The 20,348-nt window shown below is 35.8% G+C and overlaps 1 protein-coding gene across 2 annotated transcripts in view; it reads right to left on the reverse strand.

The window, feature by feature from the left end:
• The window catches only part of ZBTB10 (zinc finger and BTB domain containing 10), a 37,343-nt gene that overhangs the window by 14,590 nt on the left and 2,405 nt on the right, over positions 1-20,348 (reverse strand). For both annotated transcript variants that reach the window (XM_025922888.2, XM_086695363.1), the window contains exon 2: positions 10,981-11,866. In XM_025922888.2, coding sequence (XP_025778673.1) covers positions 10,981-11,866 — 886 coding nt within the window. The remainder of the gene's footprint in view (positions 1-10,980; positions 11,867-20,348) is intronic.

The following is a 20,348-nucleotide window of genomic DNA, read 5'->3' on the forward strand; positions in this document are numbered from 1 at the left end:
AAATACAGGCAGGGCGTTTCTATTTATGTAACATTCTATAGTGATTTGTTGAAGGCTTCCTCAGCTAGTTCTTAAAATAGACATTTCCTGTCTCCTACTCTACTTCTTAAGTATTAGAATTTAATTTGTGATCTTTACCCTAAGCTCAGAACACCTCAACCTGAAAGCTTAACAGATGGCAAATATATTCTTTCTGTGGACAATATTTCTTCTCAAAAACAAAATCATAACCATGCTACAAATATCAAATCTCTTTCAAAAGGTACTACTTAGTTCTTGATATCAAAAACAAATTCTCATGGGTGCCTGGATGGCTCAGGAGATTGTCTCTCTCCCTCTCTGCCCCTCCCCTATCACACTGTTTCTCTTTCAAAAATAAACATTAAAAACAAAACAAACAAGCAAACAAACACACACAAATTCTTAGAATAGGTGAGCTCTTCCAGGTTGACAATAAGCATGTTTAACTCAGGAATCAATACATCATGCTGGTACCTTATTCAAAACCAGCCAAACTGCCTAGCAAATCATTTTTAATCAGTTGATGTGAATGGGATAGGAGGCAGCTAACCATTCACTTCAAACAGAAATGAATTTTGTTTCACTAGCAAGCAAAAGCAGTAACTCTGGGTCATCATTTTTCTCCAAAACTATAGGATTAAAGAATAAACTCTACTATATTTGGTTTTAGGACATTCGCCACCTTCCTACTGAAATCTTTTTCGTTTAAACTTGGCAAAAAGGGCTAAGATATCTCTGTAAACAAAAGACCTTTTTTTTAAAGAACTATTAAAACAGTTTCACAAGATAGCCATCTTTCTGAATTACAGCAGGTATAGGTACACTATGTATTATCATTCAAACAACTGAATGAATTTAAATGATTGAATTCAAATGGCTATAAGCTGCTTTTTCTCCAGTGAACAGGTAACTACAGACCTCTTCCCCCCCACACACAAACCAAACACCAGATTTTACGCATTCAAGTCTGTAAGTCCCCTTATGTATCTCATTTAAATTTTACTACAAATTTATGGAAGAATAGTAAAAATATTATCAGCTTTATGAGGAACCTAAGATAAGCTAGTGGCAGAGTGCTACATTTATTGCCTATATTACATTGCCTCCTGAGAATATAGAAGTTCCAAACCTATGGACTTGCTGCACACGAGGCAAAAAAAAAAAAAAAAAAAATACAATCTGCCATGCTAGAAATGAGTGAAGAAGTACACCCATCTTTAACTTAGTTTCCTAGTGATACTTTATACTTTTTGCTAAATGAACAAAAATAAACTTTACACTCCATGCTAAATCAACATTTGCTTTACTAACTTTATTTAATAAAACCATTTCCAAAATCTTAAATGTACCTAGGTATCAGCTATTGTGGTTCTTTGTAAGTATTACATTTTTGTCTTTGAAGGCAATTTTCTCTTCAGGTTTATTTTTAAGTAACTGACTAACCATGTTTTTGCATGTTTAAAAAGATGACATTTTATTCATGGATTTTTAAAAAATCAGATTAACAGAAAATCAGATTAACAAACAAAGAAAAGAGAATGAGATTAAAAAAAAGAATGGTGTGGTGCCTGGGTGGTTCAGTTAGTTCCGTTTAAGTATCCAACTCAATTTCAGCTCAGGTCATGATCTTGCAGTTGTGAGATTAAGACTGAGCCCTGTGCGTGGGGCTCTGCACTGGCAGTGAGGAGCCTGTTGGAATTCACTCTCCCTCTCTCTGCCCCTCTCCCCCCACACTCCTGCAAGTATTCTCTCAAAATAAATATTTAAAAAAATAAAAGTAAAATAAAGTAAAATCTTGGTCTCTACTCCCTCTTTCATTTATAACAATCACAACTTCATTTTTCTCACATAAAAAAGAGTGGCAATGTTTGCCCATTTCACAAAGTTGCTGTGAAAAGTGACACCAGGGGGCGCCTGGGTGGCTCAGTTGTTTATAAGCATCCAACTTCGCCTCAGGTCGTGACCTCACAGTTCGAGTTTGAGCCCCACATCGGGCTCTGTGCTGACAGCTCAGAGCCTAGAGTGTGCTTCAGATTCTGTCTCCCTCTTTCTCTGCCCTTCCCCCACTCGCACTCTCTCTCAAAATAAACATTAAAAAAATTTTTTTAATGAATAAAAGTGACACCAGTAAATGAAAATACTGAGTAAACTGTGAAGTGTAATATCAATCTGGTGTCATTAAGTGTGATTAATCTTGGGGCCTATCGTTATAAGTTTCTCTTGGACCACGGCAGGCAATGCTTCCAAATAATCTGGTAAAGGGAGTGGTAAAGCACTTGCCTGTAAATGCTAAATAAACAAAACCAAGTTGGAAGGTTTCCCCAACAATTTTCTTCTGGGTCTCAAAATTCCAAACATGAAGCAGGTACAAACTTACTCAGACTGTCTTAAAAGACAGATATTCTTGAAATCAATGAAATGATAGAGAACATCAGAAATCAAGATTATTTTTTTTAATATTTATGAGAGAGAGACAGAGACAGAAAGTATGAGGCGGAGACGGGCAGAGAGAGGGAGACAGATTCTGAAGCAGGCTCCAGGCTCCAAGCTGTGAGCACAGAGCCCAATGCAGGGCTTGAATTCATGAACCGTGAGATCATGACCTGAGCCGAAGTCGGAAGCCTAACCGACTGAGTCACCCAGGTGCCCCAGAAATCAAGGTTTTGGAAGTCACTAACTCAACTGTACAAAAAACCCTTAAGAGACCCAGTAAGATATATTCCACTTTCATATAAATATATCAACATCAAGTTTCTCTTCTCTGAAGACAGTTTCAGAACTGTTTTTTCATAAACAGGTACAATTTTTTTCTCTTGATTGTGATCAGGTTTTTTCTGCTTTTCAGTGGAGAGTAGTCAGTTATAAATGTATCATATAAAATGCCCTTGACAGTTCCTGTAGTAGGATAGAGACTCAACATATAATTTCCTTTCCCCCACTGACTCAAGTGACTGCCCCATCTTTAGATTAAGTTCTACTGTTTTTTCTTTGCACTACTCAACTCGGGCTGTTATTTCTGCCCTCACTAGTCCTTAAAAGGTCTACCCAGATCACTCCCCACTCCAATCCATGAACAACACACTCCAAATGTTTTTTTTCCTAAAGGCTAATATAAACACACCTAATCTCTAGTTAAAAACCTCTCACTACCTCAGTCTATTTTTAAAACCAAATCGACAAACTTACCATGTAAAACAAAGAGAATTACAATCTGCTCCAACCTACCTACCCAACCTCATCTTCCCACTACACTCCTTCTATTCTTTTACCTATTTACCCTGATTTCTTGCCATGTTGTAGTCACTGAACGCCCTCCCCCTCCTCTGGCAAAGTCTTACACAAGATCCTGTTCTTACTATTGCCTTCTCCATGAAGCCTTCTCCAACTCTTCTGAGCAGTTAGGAACCTCCCATTGCATCTGCTCATCCTATTTATTTTAAACATTTGTTCCAACGCACTGGGTACATTTCTACCCTACAGCGACCCTACTATGAACAAGTTCCAGGTAAGGTAATCCTCAATCTTGACATCAACGTCATCTGACAAGATACTTACTTTTTTGGGGACTTAAATAGAAATTTTATTATCAGGGGCACCTGAGTGGCTCAGTTAGTTAAGCAGCCCTCTTGATTTCAAATCAGGTCATGATCTCACAAGATGGAGTACCACGTCAGGCTCTATGCTAACAGCCTGGAGCCTGCTTGGGATTCTCCCTCTGCCCCTCCCCTGCTTGCTCACTCTCTCAAAATAAACATTTTTAAAAAATTTACTAGTAAATTTCCTGTTATGATGTGGAAAGCTATTCTGGTATCTCAGAAAAATAATATTTGGTTATAATATAACTTTTCTGGAGAGTAAATCTTTGAATGAAGATTTAAGGCCTTCTGGTCACACCCCAGAATAAATATTAAAACTATGTCAGAAACCAAAGTTTCAGTTTTATAGAACTCTCAGGGATTGACACTTAGACAATCTGATACTCTCAGGCAGAACTCACAAAAATGCTTTTGTAACTGATCTACAAGGCTTCTTCAGTACCTAGTCTGGCCACACAGATTCTATTTCTTTAGGGTTTCTAACTTATTGGTAATAATCCTAACTACAGTCATCTCTTAGGACAAATACGGCAGACAGGGAAGGAAAGGAACACTAGGCAGATGAAAAGAAGGGGGAAAAAAGATGGCAGAATATTCCTACCACCATACAGCTATCTACTATCATCCTTTTAAGATTAAACATTGGGAAGATTCTTATGGATTAGTGTATTTTATAATCCATTCACTATTGGTGGACATTTACTTTTTAAAATGATCATCAGGCCTTCAAACTATCATTTAACACCCAACTGTAACAGTTTCTGAAGAAAAGTGACTGGATATTATCACTTATAGATCATCCTTCATAACACATTCAACCAAAAGGATGCCTCAAAGTTAAACAACATCTGGGACCCCCTAACAAAGAAAACTAATCTAGATCCATCAATCTATCTGAAATGCTTACTTACAGTAAGATGTAGAAGGCAGCAATTTTCAGATTTTATAAAAGTAATAGCTACAATACTCCCAGTGGTGTCTAGGGGTAGCATCCTATAATCAGAACAGTATTTCTGCAAAGAAACATGAATATTCACATTTAAAGAAATGAGTAAAAGATATAAATAGCTGGTTTTGCTGCCAGCTAAGAATCAAGTTTTGTTGCCAAAATGATTAAGAAAAAGCTTTGGGTAGTTTTTACAGATTTCAAGATTTCAGAATTACAAAATTTTCCTTTCTTTCTTCCCATTAGAGACATTATGTGGGATACAATCAGAACCAGTTACAGTTAAGTGGCAAAAGCTAGTCCAAAGCCCACATCTCCTTAAATAAAGCCAAGTTTCATGGTTTTTAAACATATTTAATAGTTTATACAGTAAATTTATATGGCATGGTCAAAACAGGACTCTCAAATTTGATGGCCAATTTTCAAAATTGTAAAAAGTTAATCATTTAGAAAGCAGTTTAAGATTCTGCAACATTTGGGGCACTTGCGTGGCTCAGTTGTTTGTCAGACTTCATCTCAGGTCATGATCTCATGGCTGGTGAATCGGAACCCCATATCAGGCTCTTCGCTGTCAATGTAGAGCCTCCTTCACATCCTCTGTCCCTCTCTCTGCCTTTCCCTTGCATGCACGAGCTTCCATGTACACACACGCACCCACAGGTGCATGTACACTCTCAACCTATCTCAAAAATAAACATTAAAAAAGATTCTGAGGGCACCTGGGTGGCTCAGCTGGTTAAGCATCCAACTTCAGCTCAGGTCATGATCTCACCATTCGTAAGTTCAAATCCCATGTTGGCCTCTGTGCTGACAGCTCAGAGCCTGAAGCCTGTTTCAGATTCAGTGTCTCCCTCTCTGTCTCTGCCCTGCCCCCTCTTGTGCTCTCTCTCTCAAAAATAAACATTAGAAAAAATTTTTTTAAAGTTTCTGCAACATCTGACTGAAGGTAATGCATATACCTATTATCATCCAAAACATAGAAAAGCAGAAGTGCTGGTTAGTAGCAAACTCTGAAGAATTCAATATAAATAGAATAATTCATTAGTCCAAACATGACCCATTAGAGTATCTTAAAGATATTTAGCTTGAACATTCTGTTCTCCAAGTTGTCTTCTAAATACTCAAAAATTATTTGCTTTTTAACCAAAAGGCAGATATGCAAATTGAAATTTTAAAGCTAAAACTCTATTTGTAAAGGATTAATAGAAATTTACAAATGTTGTAAAGCTGTTTTCCCTGAGAAGTTCAGATGAGAGAAAGGAACGTTTAGATTATTTAAAAGAACTGTTAAATTCTTTGCTGAGGTAAAATCACCTTGCATCCTGTATACATTAAAAAAAAATCCAGGGCCACCTGGGTGTCTCAGTAGGTTTAGCGTCAGACTTTGGCTCAGGTGGCTTGCTACTGTCAGCGCAGAGCTCACAGATCCTGTCCCTCTCTCTCTCTCCCCGCCCCTTCCCTGCTGGCACACTCTCAAAAATAAACAAAACATTAAAAAAATCAATCATCTATACAGAATTGTATCAGCTTTTATTAAAGATAAAAATCAGGTTATATAATCTACGGCTTCATTTACAGAGGAAATGGTTATTATGCTACATGGTATCAACTATATAAAACCCCAATAGAGAAATTCCTTTCAGAATTCAGTACCAGAAAAGTTTGTCATCCTCCAGAACTGGCATGTTTCCTCCTTTTGAGAGAGGCTTAGTATCTTAGAGCCAATTATAAGCTTAATTAGGGCAACCATATTAACACCCTTGACTAGCACACTTAATTTCTTTACTGCTAAATTGTTTTGCTGATTTGTCAGTCATTTCAAAAAATGTTTGTACAAAATGTGGTATATATGCATGCATAAATTAAATGTGTATACAAGCAAAGCAGTATTTACAATGGGTGCAACCTGCTAGTGTGAATGAAATAACAGAAGAATCTAGATTCAGAAAACCATGTTCCTTATAGTCCCAGAGCATCAAAAGATCAAAAATAGGATTAACACTTGACTTGCTCTGTGAACACACTGTTAAATAATTTAGTTATTATTTTTACTCATACAATTTAATTTCTAATCTTAGATTTTTATCTACTTCATTTGGCTGAAATTGGTTTTCTGGCTGTATATCAGCAAGACAAGTATTTGAAATTTTTATATTAGCAGAGGAACTAACTCATTAATGACATCTTTTTTCCCTATTACCTAGAATTTAGTCTTTCCCAATAGTTTTAATTATCCCATAAACCTTAATAAAATAAAAATGACAGAAGTTTCTAACCTTTCCTGAGTTCTACTTTATTATTTTAATTTTCTTTAAATGTTTATTTTTGAGAGAGAGAACACAAGTGGGGAAGCGGCAGAGAGACAGAGGGAGACACACAATCTGAAGCAGGCTCCAGGCTTTGAGCTGTCAGCACAGAGCTGATAGAGGACTCATGAACTGTGAGATAGATCATGACCTGAGCCCCAGTCAGATGCTTAACTGACTAAGCCACACAGACACCCCTCCTGAGTTCTATTTTCAAGTATCCTCCTATATTAAAAATAATTTGAAGCAAACTGCATTAGTGAGTCAAATAACAAACATGGTAGTTTAAGATAAAAAAAAAAAACCCACCTAAATAAAATCCCTGATATTTGTGGGTACATCTTATCTCAATATCTTACAACCTTTCTGAATGAGGCATCTGAACACCAGCTTCAACATTATGTGGCAAGAAGATATTTAGAGCTGTGGTTTACAAACTGTAGACTTAAGAATCTGGGGGAAGTCATAGTTCTTATAAAGGATCCACAAATCCAAATATGTCAAGCATTGCTTGTAGACTATATAATTTACTAGGACTTTTCAATATTTACATATAGAGCTTTAAATTCATTTAAAACTATTTCACTGAACATTTTCACCATTTCTGAATACATGGAAGTCAAAGTATAACCAATGATGGTACAGTTCATAAAAATGTTTGAGATTTTAAAAAGGACCAATTTTTTAAAAGACTGAGTCTACTAGTTCATTAATTGCAAAGTTTTATTGTGAGATAGTCCTTAACATGAAACCTGCCTCTATTTTTACTAGCTGATTGACCTTGAGACGGGCCTTAACCTTGATAAACACAGATGCACCGTGTTCTATATTGGTCAGAATTTGCCTGAAGAGTTGTAGTTAATTCTGTACACCACAATTTCTGGGTAAAAAAAAAAGGGGGGGGGTTAATTGTAAGAAAGATGGTAAAAAGGTTTGGAATTCAGAAGGTGGGTGGTATAGCACTTAGCCTGGAAGAAAAAGGGACTTCAGGGGAATACTTAAATTATTTATAATATCTCAAGAGTTATCAGGTAGATTTGGAGAGATTAGGTTAAGCTCAGATTATACTACTCAAAATGGAAGAATCAGGAAATTTATAAGAAGCAAATTGTGGCTCAATATAAAATAACTTCCTAACAGTCATCATACACTGGAATGGGCTGCTTGAAAGAGTATTCTTTCTAAATATTCAAACAAAAGGTCAAGCTGAGGCCAATAAGACCATCCTTCGTAGAATTTGGTATAAAGTACACTGCACTGGAAAACTGACTTCAAATAATCTCAATAGTCTCAACTTTAAGGGGACCTAGGATGACTAGGATAGGTGTGCTTTGTCATTTAATTTTAATAATCCTAGAAATAAGTACCATAGTTTAAAGATAAAGAAACCAAAGGCAAGAGTTTAATTTGATCATGGTTACACTGTAGTTAAATGTTAAATACACAGCTCATTTTCAAATCATAACTCCATTTGGCCTCTTTCCTCTTTGTCAGTGGATTTCAACCTTTGCTCACTGTGTAATCACCTACAGAGCTTATAAAAATTCTAACAACCAGGACACATCACAGAACCAATGAACTCAATCCCTACTGTAAAGACCCAAGCATCATGGTCTGTAAAGTTCCCAAGTGATGTTAATATGCAGCTAAAATTAAGATCCACTACTCTATACCAAGGGTTGGCAATAAGGCTTTATAGTGAAGCATATCCATGTTCATTTGTGTTGTCTATGGCTGCTTTCATGATGTAAATCAGACACTGACCTTATAACTGGCAAAACCAAAAATACTTACTCTTTGGTCCTTTACAGCAAAAATTTGCCAACCCCTGGCTCGTTTTATTATGTCCGAACCATAATAATCTCATAAGACCCTATTTCCTGCCATTCAGTGAGTTTGGATCTAGAGGCCTTGAAAAGTTGCAAAAAGTTGAACTGAAATATAGCACATCACTGATTAAACCAATTTGTCAGTTAAACAAGGTCCAAAACCAAAGTGATACTCGTAACGTAATAATCTTTTCTAAGATGTAAGGGATAAACTGAAAACATATTATTAGACTACTAAAAATTAATTTATGATACGCCTACTCCATTGATGCAAACTCAGCTGGGGGAGGGCTGCCAAAATAATAGCCAGTAATGTTATTTTTTAAAGAATGCATTGTGGTTCAGTATGAGTGCTTTTCTTTGAATCATTCCAATTATATGTGGGACTATGAATGGGTTTGGCTCTGATTAGTTTTGCCAATTACTACCCCCAAAACCTGCCTATTCCTTAAATTGTGTATATATGTATTTTATTTAAAAAACACTACAGGGTTCCCAACATACTATTAAACAATTAATCCCTGCAGTGGAAAGACAATGTAGTTCTAATTTTTGAGAACTGCTTTCAAGGGCTTGTACATTAAAAATTAAGCCAAGGGACACCTGGGTGGCTCAGTTGATTAAATGTCCAATTTTGGCTCAGGTAATGATCTCACAGTTCATGAGTTTGAGCCCAGCATTGGATTCTGTGCTGAAAGCTCAGAGCCTGCAGCCTGCTTTGGATTCTGTTATCTCCCTTTCTCTCTGCCCCTCCTCCCCTCGAGCTCTGTCTCTCTCTCAAAAATAAATAAATATTGTAAAAAATTTTTAATTAAGCCAAAATAAAGTGACGCTAAGAAATTCTATCTTCCCTTAATACTTTAAAGAAACTGCCTCTGGGCTTTTCTTACTGAACAGTTGACAAGTAGGAGGGAAAAGAGCAGTAAATCATTATTACACAGGCATGCTGATTTTTACAAAAGTAAATGTAAAAACCAATGAAAACTAAATCCAAACCTAAAAAGCCAGAGAAACCATTTCATTTCATAAGATTACTATGGCATTTTGCCCTTTGAGATCTAAAAACAATGATTCTCTTTAACAGAAAGTACTCCATCCCCAGATAATCACCATGATGTAAAATCAGACGCTGAAAGAGCTTTGAAAGCAACAAAACAAATATCAAATCATATGTGACAGTGGTAGATATATACCTCAAGTCTAGGGTCTGCAAAGGAAAACCTCAAATCCACTGAACTCTTCTTCAAATATATTTAAGTTAGTTAGGCACAGGCAATTAAAGATAAAGAAAATTTTTAAATCTTTCTATTTACACACACAGTAACAATGGTCTCCCACTCCACTAAAAAAAACAAATCCATAGTACAAATGTGATATGCTAAGATTGTGTTGTATGTGTATACATTTAGGTTAAATAATGAGGAGAAAGGTCTGAGTCCTCTTAGTAACAGGCAAATGAGAATGAAAAAGAGGGGACAATGGGACAAATTTAAAACATTTAGCTTCTGGGGCGCCTGGGTGGCGCAGTCGGTTAAGCGTCGACTTCAGCCAGGTCACGATCTCGCGGTCCGTGAGTTCGAGCCCCGCATCAGGCTCTGGGCTGATGGCTCGGAGCCTGGAGCCTGTTTCCGATTCTATGTCTCCCTCTCTCTCTCTGCCCCTCCCCCGTTCATGCTCTGTCTCTCTCTGTCCCAAAAATAAATAAACGTTGAAAAAAAAAAGAAAAACATTTAGCTTCTGTAAGATTTATGGTGAGACAGAACAGTAGCCCTAAACAAATTAGAATAATCCCACTGTCATTTGCAAAATTCTATAAAACAAATGTTTACTCCCCCCACAAATTGGGAATAAAAAATGTTAACTAGGTCTCAAAAATGTTCTGAAATGACAAACTGATTATATATTACAACTAAGATTTTAACTAAGATTACAAAGACTATCCTTTCCAGCACTGGATGCAAAAAAAGTGATCAGAGCATAAAGATCAGAAACACCTAAGAACTATAAATGAAGCTGAGTCCACATTACACATAATAATATAAACAAACACCTGATTAACACAAACTTTGAGAAACTCACACACACACATGTTCAGAGAAAAGACATAGCAGAATTATATGCTTGAGTAATTTTCTCCCTTCTACTATAAACACTCCAATTTAGTATTACTTGTGGATTACTTTTATGATTTAAAAAATACTTTAAAAATATACTTCAAGATTATATCCAATCAGAATTAATTAGAATGAAAACCCAGATACCTTTGTATGTAAAATATTTACCTGGTTCTTCCTTGATGAATGATAAATCTTCCTCTGGATAGGCAACAGGTGGCTGCATCACTGAGCAATCTTCTAAATTTGTTTCATTAGGTGGTATATTATAAATAAATCTCTTTGTAGTTTGGTTTTTCCTCCTTGTTTTGCCAGTCTCTTGAATTCCCTGGGAGCCCATATTATTCCAAATAAACACTTTTGTTTGACCTTGAGATTCATTTTCAGCCAATTCAGGTGAACCATCCTGGACCCAACTACTGTCATTCATCTGGTAGTTTTCTATTTGGCCCTCGTCGACGTTACAACCATCATTTTCAATTTTTACATTACTTGCCAAATTGGTAAGATTCCGTGTCGCCCAAAAACTGGCAATTTTTTGATCCCGTGATGAAGATAGACCATCTCTATTAACTGGTTTTCTATTATTATAGTCCACGACAACAGACTCTGGAGCTTCTGATTTAATGCTTATATTTAAGGCATCTTTAATGAAATTTCGGCAGGTTTGAACAACTTCACTCATTTGAAGATAGCTGGCCACTGTCATCACTTCAATGGCATTTTGGCTTGTGAGCACCAGGTTACCAGAATACAAGAAGTCCAAGATGACTGAAAAACCTTGAACTGCAGCAATATCTAAATGGGTAGTATTGTTTTGGTTAGGGCTTTCTTTGTTTGAAAAGCAATATAAAGTCTTAAAGAAACGGCTGCCTGCAACCAGGATGTTCTTATGGGCTTTAAAGATTTTTCCGCTCACCACGATGCTGACATCGCAAAGAATACCTTTCTTTCTTTGTTCATTTAGTTGTCGAAGAAGTTGATAGCAATAAGAGTTCTCATTTGGCCTACTATTAAAGTCACAGTACCCCTCCTCTGATGGTATTTCTGACTCCTGTAATTGGATGGAAAACATCAACATTAAATTTTATCTAGTTTTTAAAAACCCCAAAGGAAAACATGTATCATCAATATAACTTTTTAAAAAGTGCTAACCAAACACATTAACGTTAGTAATCCTGATGTATTTTGAGACCATAGTGTTCACAGGGATCCCAAATACTGAGAGTAAAGTTGTGAAGAGCTTGGTGCAAGCCACTGCTATTCTAAGTCAAACACATCTGAATGAGGATCAGCAGGAGTTCATTTGAGGAATAGCATGAATCATGTTACTTTTTTCATATATAAGCCAAGGATATAGATTAAGAATTACTTAAAATCATAATAATACTTTCTTATGAAAAGAAAATTTCCTATATATGAATCAAATTAGTTTGTTTTATCTCTGATAGGAATGCAGCAGCCTTCCTAATTGAACTAACAATGTTCAAGTTACAGTATGTTGGGCATCTCATCCTATTTAACACTACTAAAAAGGTAAATCTTAAGTCTTGGCAAACATCCAAATAGTTTAGGTCAATGAAGTTAATTAAATCTAATTCAAGAAGATAAAGTTAAGACCCTAATAGGAAAATGAGTTTCAACTACAGGAATATCCAGCTATATAATTTCCCAATCAACTTTCAAAATACCTTATCAAAAATTCCTGAACTCAAAATTCTCAAAAGTTTATAATTTTCTTTCTTTCAATCTGACAAGTACTCATTAGAGTTCTGTTTAGCATCACTAAAGTTATGGTAATTTCCTCTAGAGCCACAGTACACTGTTTAATAACTTCGCTAAATAACTGAAGTAATCACTTTTTCCAATCAAAAAAGTGCTTAGACATTTCTAGTAGAAAAGATAACTGAAAATTGTGACCTGAAGTGTTAGTCCATTTCTGTGAAATAATGACACACAGACAAATCTAAGATTATAGGAGCATGGGAAAAACATGGAAAGATACATACTAGATTGTAAACATGCTGGGAGGACTGATATGCTTGGAGAGAAGAGAGGAAGGGGGAATTAGGGAAAAATATTGAAGGGTGTTGGAAACACAGTTAAGACTGCAAAAGAATTCTCATGGAAATAATATTCTAACTGGTGGTAAGATTCCTAAACAATCCCACAACTTCCTTAATTAACCCCACCTCACATGGGTAAGGCTAAAGCACAAAAATACTAGGTTAAAGTTTGAGTACTGAACACAGCCATACATACAATTCCAATTCTCTTGAAACTAAACCAGGTCACATGGTCCACTTAAGAATTTGTGTGTTTTCAAGTATGAGAAGTCAACTGAAAAGAACCAAAATTAGAATTCCAGGTCCCTTCAGTATTTGCAAGATAACCTTGCAAATCTGAGATACAGGATCACTATATACAGAAGGAAGAATGGCAAGTAGAGATTTTCCTCTATTTCCAACTGACCCTTGGCAGTCTATCACCGTCCCGGTGTCTCACATACAGAATGCCTTATACTGTATGCCTAGTCCCTCACATTCTCGATCTACCATACCAAAAAGTCTCATGCTCTAAATTAGCTATTTTTCCCTACCAAACACCCAATCTTCAGCAAAAACTGGTAACAGCCAAGGTTTGTGTGAAGTAATCAAAACAAATAATGCTCAAGTCCAAATTTTTTTTGCTTTTGAAGGTGTGCAGGGAAGGAGGTGAGATAAAAGACATTGTTTCAACCTTTAGAGCTTGTACATAAACCAGCATGTTTAGCATCACCAAATTTATGGTAGAGGGGAATGAACACGTATAAATATATAAAGAACTAAACCAATACTAGAAACACCTACAATCAATGCTATGGTATAATTTTCTATAAAAGCATCATACTGCTTACTTGATCTCCCTCTTATGAGACTATTTGAATATGACTTTTTACTAATAACCTTATCTTTCTACTCACTACAGAAATTTCCAAACTCGAAAAATCTTCCTTTGATGCAGGCCTGAAACTGAGCTTTGCTATGCATGCCATACCTGCCCAGCAAAGCTCATTTGGTTCAAAGTTCTGATGTTGTAGTAACAGTATAAATACTTGGAAGAAGCAAAAATTTAAGCACTGATCAAAATTTGGCAGCACATCATGAAGTATTTGTGGAAGCAGTGACCTAGCATTTACAAATCAAGAACCCACCTAGAGTTTATACATCTGGCAGTCCAAACTCGCAGTTCAAACTCTTTAAGAAAGAGGTAGCTATATCTAACTGTGGCAGTCATTTTAGGCTATGGTCACTGTGTTCTGCATTTTCTGATTTTCTGGGCCAGTCCCAATTTCTGAAGTCCTCTGGCATTATCAGACCAAATGTCCTAACTTTTAACAGTAACTCAGACAAAAGCCTATCCACCAAAATATTTACCCATACTATTTTAACACAAACTATACAAATCAAACACAACTGTTCACCCATTTTTTCTCTCATTACTGTTATACAAGAATAATAATGTTCTTTCATTTTATGAGCAATTTCATTTCCACTACTGAGTAGAGCACTAGGTCTTGCTTCTGTAGCACCTATTAAACATGCTCTTCACAATGAAGGGTTTGCAAGTCAAGAATATGTGTAGTTTCGGCAGTTGGGTAAAACAGAGCTTCAATAAGCACATAGCATTAAAGTAAATTGCTGGTATTATATGCTGAACTAAATAAATTAAGAAAAATCTTAGTACTAAATATAAAAATCTTTAAAGTAGTTTCCTAAGAACTCTTGGCATCTGTCTCTGGTTCTTTAACATTCTAAATGTCCACTCCTAGTATATGGTAATATAAGTTCAGTGATATGTAAAAATATACTGATGAAAAGATTTAAGTATTTCCAGAAGTGGTCTTTTCAAATGTTGGGAACCTTTTCTGTTCCCTTTCCCAAAAATGGAAAGCACAACTTAGCCTAGACATCAGTCTAAACTGGCTGAACGATATTTTAAGGAAACGGACATTCAGACTTCAAAAGTTAGACAATTTGTTACACTGAAGATTCTATAAATGTGAAAAGCTTTCAAGTTTTTTACTTGTGAAAATGCCCAAAGTAAAATTACAATTTTACATCTGTAAGAGACCTTAGAATTAACTCTTCTATAATCAAGAAAATATAAAAAGGTGTCCATTTAGTTAAAATCCTCATAACATGTATCTTCAAATCTACTTCCAAAGAAGCTTATATAAGTACTTTACTCACAGAGGAAAAAGCTGCTAAAAGCTTGAAAAATTCTGACTTCACTCAATTATTAAATAAGCATTAAACAAATGCCTACTTTACACAAGTTCTACACTGCGGACCAAAAATGAGGAAGTAGAGTTCCCAATTTGAAGACTATCACTAGTGGGCAAGACTCTTAAGGTACTGAAGATTGTAACAAAGTTGTTATGAAGGCAGAGAGGAGGTGTATACAGTCCAGTGTTTTTTTGTTTGTTTTGTTTTTTGTGGTGGTGGGGGGGATGCTTATGCTTTTTGGAAGAAAGATCTTGAGCAGAGCCTTATAGGACAAAAGAGTGGGATGGGAGGATGAACATTCTAAGCAAATAAAACATTAAAAGAAACAAGACAGTCTACAAGAATCTTCACAATACCAGATTTATGAAAGAACTTGAAGGTGATCCCAAAAAAGCCCAAGAAATACAAGTATACACTTACGAGCATTTTTTGAGGCATATGTCAATAGCTTCCATCAGTTACCAAGAGATTGGAATCTGTCCCCTGCCCACCCCCAGATTAAGAACCACTGTAATAGGTACCTACAGAGCCTTAGAAGCAGTGATCTGATTGGATTAGAAGATATAAGAGATGGTTATGATAGCAAAGTAGGGGATTAATATCAGGGAACTAGTAGAACTAGAGATACTGTGACCAGGGGAAGCCACTGTTTAATAGTGCAACATACTTGCAAGAAACCAGGACCCTAACTAACCTAAGATGGATAACGTTAATGGGGGGAGGGGTGATGAGTCACAGCCTGGAAAAATACCTGGAAGATAAAAATCAGCAGAACCTGAATAATCAACTAGATTTGGTTGAGGGGGTAGGGATCATAGGGTTGGTCTTCAGCACTCTAACTTGGGGAGCTAGATAATGCCACCAACTTGCAAAGAATCCAAGACCACCACCCATCTCCACACCCTTATGAGAAGAGTTGGGGATACCTTCATTTACAGTGAGTTCATCTGTAGTTAATCCACCAATCATAAGAAAATATTAGTTAAAAATCAACAATTAGTATTTACTTTCCCTACCCAGAACTAGTCCTTTAAATAAATGGATTAGCAGAAAAAAGGCATTTCCAATGCAAAACAAAGTATAAAATTAAAGTATTAAAAACAAAAATCTTTACTGCTTTTGTCGCAGCAACCCACTACAACACTATACTGAAAGAATGAAAATGTCAATTTCACTTCCAAATCCAAATTTTAGAACAAAATGGAAATTCTAATTCTATAGGTTAGCAGTGGAAATCTTCAATTTTAGATACTTAAGATATGCTTTATTACCAGCTCTCTTCTAAAAACACAACTACCCAGGTGTCTCTGAACAGCAACATATTTCTTCATGATCCTCCCCTGTTTAAAACTGCTAAATTTAACTGCTAAATGGTTGCCCATTTGTTAGAATAGAATACAATCATTTTAGCATGACAAAATACCCTCCATAGTCTATTACCTATTCAAACTTGATTTTTCATTCTGGTCAGCAACCAAATTATCCACTTCTTAGGCACATCAATTTCATTTTGTTAATGCTGCTTCCAATTGCAGTGCCTGCAATGCCCTCCCCTCCCTGTTCAACAGCTATTCATTTCACTCAATGAAGTTCAAGAGCCAATTATACAAGCTTCTCCCAACCTTCACAAGTAGAATTTATGACTCCCTTCCTTTACTGTTTCCATTGTAATCTGAACATACTTCTAACATGGTATCTATCATTTTATTGTCGTGTCTGTCTCTTCTTACTAGACTACAAGTTCCTTGATGGCAGAGAAAATGATTTATAGGTTTATCTCCAGTGCCTTGGATGTACCTAATATAAGTAAATTTGAGAAGAAGCCAATCCTAGATACACTATAAGGTAGTCAAAGACACTACTAAAAAGTCAAACACAAGGGAAATGAACCAGCTCAATAAACCAAACACAATGAATGTTAGAACCTACAGATTATACAAAATGCTTCTTTAATGGGCCATAAGTTCATCTTTAAGATTTCTTAGTGAAAACTTTCAGACTTTCTTCCTAAATTGTTAACAACAAACCTTTAAGCCTTATTTTTGCCAAATGCAAAGAAGGCTGGGTAGACTGTCACTTTTGCTTTAGTTGCTAACCTCAACATATTCTTATTAGTAATTTCAATCATCACTGATCTAAATTATTTACTTTCTAGAAAGGTTAACTAAATTTATAATATCTTTAAGTGTATGTTTCAGACTTAGCAAACTTAGAGTTGACAGAATGTGTGATTTAGGCTATGAAAATGTCACAATTGGGTAGAAAGTGATCTGAACCAAGATACAGTGGTAATCACTGTTATTAAAGCAATTTTAAAGTCCTCTGGGCCAAATGGTCAAATTCTGTATGAGCTAATCATTGAACTTGCCTCAAAGAAGATAATTACTACTCAAAAAAACCTGTATGCTGCCCCTTACACCCTTATAAATACAGGTATCTCTCTGAAATAGAAGGCTCAGAACAGATTCTGAGAGCATATTTTGACTCTCCCATGAGCAGTCTTAACAACCAACAGCCAATTAATGGTATAGCAAACTTTTTAGGAATGTACTGTAATTCTTTGGTCACTACAGAATTAATGAATCGTACTTTCAGAAAGCATAAGAAAAGTAACACTTAGTGATAGTCTAAAATTTGGCCAACCTCCTCTCAAAAAACATCCCTCTTTAAAATAAAAAAAAAATTAAAAAATTAAAAAAAAGGAGGGGTGGAGTTGAAAGGAATAAAGGGAGTGAACTACCCTTAGCCTCAAATTCAATTCTTGCCTGAAGAACTCCAGAACTCTCATTTCATTATTTTTAAGACAGGAGAAAGCCAAAGCAAAGTATTCTTATGAAGCTGTGAAAAAATCTGCCTATGTGAGAAAATCTCAGAATGTTCAAAGAAATGGATAACCAAGTCTCTGAAGGTATGAAACGGAGAAATGGTTTATTCTCTAGAATCAAGATTGATTCCACAAGATAAAGTGCTTTCCAAACTGTCAAAATTGGAACACTGAAGACACATGAGGTACCAGGCCACACACACACACACACACCCTTACGATTATCTATGATAAATATACACAATGATAATAATGACTAGCATTTACTAAGTGATTATGTGCTGGCATATATACTTTTCATACACAAGGAAATTAGAAGTTAACTCCTTTGCCTGCCAAGAAAGTAGAGGATTAGGATTCAGGTCCCCTTAACCTTAAGCCCAAGAATGCTCTTACAGATTGTGTTATACTGCCTCCTACAGGTAATCAAAGGCTATAGGATAAGAAAAAAAAAACAACCAAAAACCCGGAATTCTGTCCATAGGAATAACTCAATTCTTGAACAGGTCACTCATATTAACAAGACAGATATGTAGGTGGTATCTGGGGTAAACAGCAAGGTTAACACCCACAAACTAACGTTAGAATGAAAACAAAAAAAAATCAGGATCAATTCAGAGGGGAAACATCTGAAACTCAATCAAGGGAACCAATATATGTATACACACCCTTAGACACACAGGACGTACTTACTAAACTGTATTATCTTCAGCCTAATGAAAGTATGTCCTAAGAGAAAAATGGTATCTTATATCTATAAAAATTTTTGAGGGGGCAAAGGGAAAAGGAAGGGTAAATCAGAGATCAAATTCAGAAAAGATTTTACCTAGGTAATGAATCCCCTGATCCAGATAATGCCTAGGGGAGAAGGTTACACCATACTAAGTCTATCATAAGGTTATCCAACTAATTCTAATTCCCCTTCCTCTGATTTCAGGTTCACTAAGCAGCTAATTATATTTTGCATTCCCATTCAGATTTGCCTAGAGGGACAGACTATGCTGACAAGAAAAGTAACTGGGTCCACATGTATATTAAGAATATATATATTCCTTCTCATTGTCTTTTTGTAGTTTTCTGAATAACCAACCTATGATTATTTAGAAAAATATGCTTTCATTTTCACAAGTCCCCCTCCTCCATCATCTTACAAAATAACTTAATATATTACTTAACTCTTTAAAGCTTCTACTTCCACTTCTATAAAATAATATGACTTTGCAGAGTAAGGTGATGTGTGTTCGGCATACATTACACAAGGAAATGCTAGTTATATTTCACTCCATTGCCCAAGCTCATAAAGCTAGTAATTGTAGAAAGCTGAGATCCGAACCCAGATTTGCTCTAAAACCCATTCTTTTTCCATTACAACATTCTTTATAGGCCCTAGTCCCAGTTGTCATCGAGGACTCTAAGACTTAGGACAATTTACTTAACCTTTTGGGGCCATATATCTTTAAGTGACCTTCCTTCTAGGGCTTAGGCAACTAAAATTTGTACGAAGACTATTGCCATTCTCCACTGGGAAAAATAACCCTATGCTTTAAAGTTAACTTCTGAGAAACTGCTGTGCTATGGGGGGGTTATTGGATAGCGCCTAATTAACTCCAGTGTTGTGAACAGTAAGATCACTCCAATACACACACAGAGACTAGTATCTAAAAGCTGACTTTCTAAAGTCAATGAATGGCTACCAATACAAAAAAATGAATTCCATCCACCACATTGGTTGTCCAAAAACTCTTAAACGATAAGTGCTCAACATCTATTTGGCTTGAAAAGGGATTACCAAAATGTTAAGACTACTATCTTTAGACTGGAAATATTAAAACAAGAAATAACTAAGGTACAGCTTATGTTTTGTAACTAAGGACTTATGTTTTCAAGCAGTTTAGTAAATAAAGTCTCTACCAACCTACTACCTGATAGAAATAAGCTCACGTGAAACATCTCTAATATGCTAAGTGTAAAATGAACTGCATTTACAAGAAGGTTTTTAAAAGGGAGGATTAGAGAAAAATCTCAGCACAAAAATCTGGGTAGGAGGAAACAAGGAAAAACTACAGTAATTTACCAAAAGCATGCCTTTGGTAAGAAAGTTCAACAGAGATGAATTTAGTAAAATTATTCATGGGGAGTGTTACCCAAATAGCTTGCTCTACATTTACATACTGCTCTCATAATTCACATTATCCTGACCTGATATAAAGAACTTTCTCAGCTGAACGTTTTCCTGAAAGGGTTAGCATCAAAGGTTAAGGAAATTGTTTAATTCATTCTTCAAAGAGTTGCCAGATTTGACTTCCACCAGCATGCTGAAAGACTGAAACATAAGGCAGCGTTTCTAAACTCACAGCTAATAAAATTTTTGACCGCGAAATCAACTTTTTGGGGTTAAAACTTTCAAACTCACTTTATTAAAGTTTTAAAAAATTCAATCCCAT

This window comes from Puma concolor, chromosome F2 (genome assembly GCF_028749965.1).
Source record: "Puma concolor isolate L17-30 chromosome F2, mPumCon1.1.hap2, whole genome shotgun sequence".
Lineage (NCBI taxonomy): Eukaryota > Metazoa > Chordata > Mammalia > Carnivora > Felidae > Puma > Puma concolor.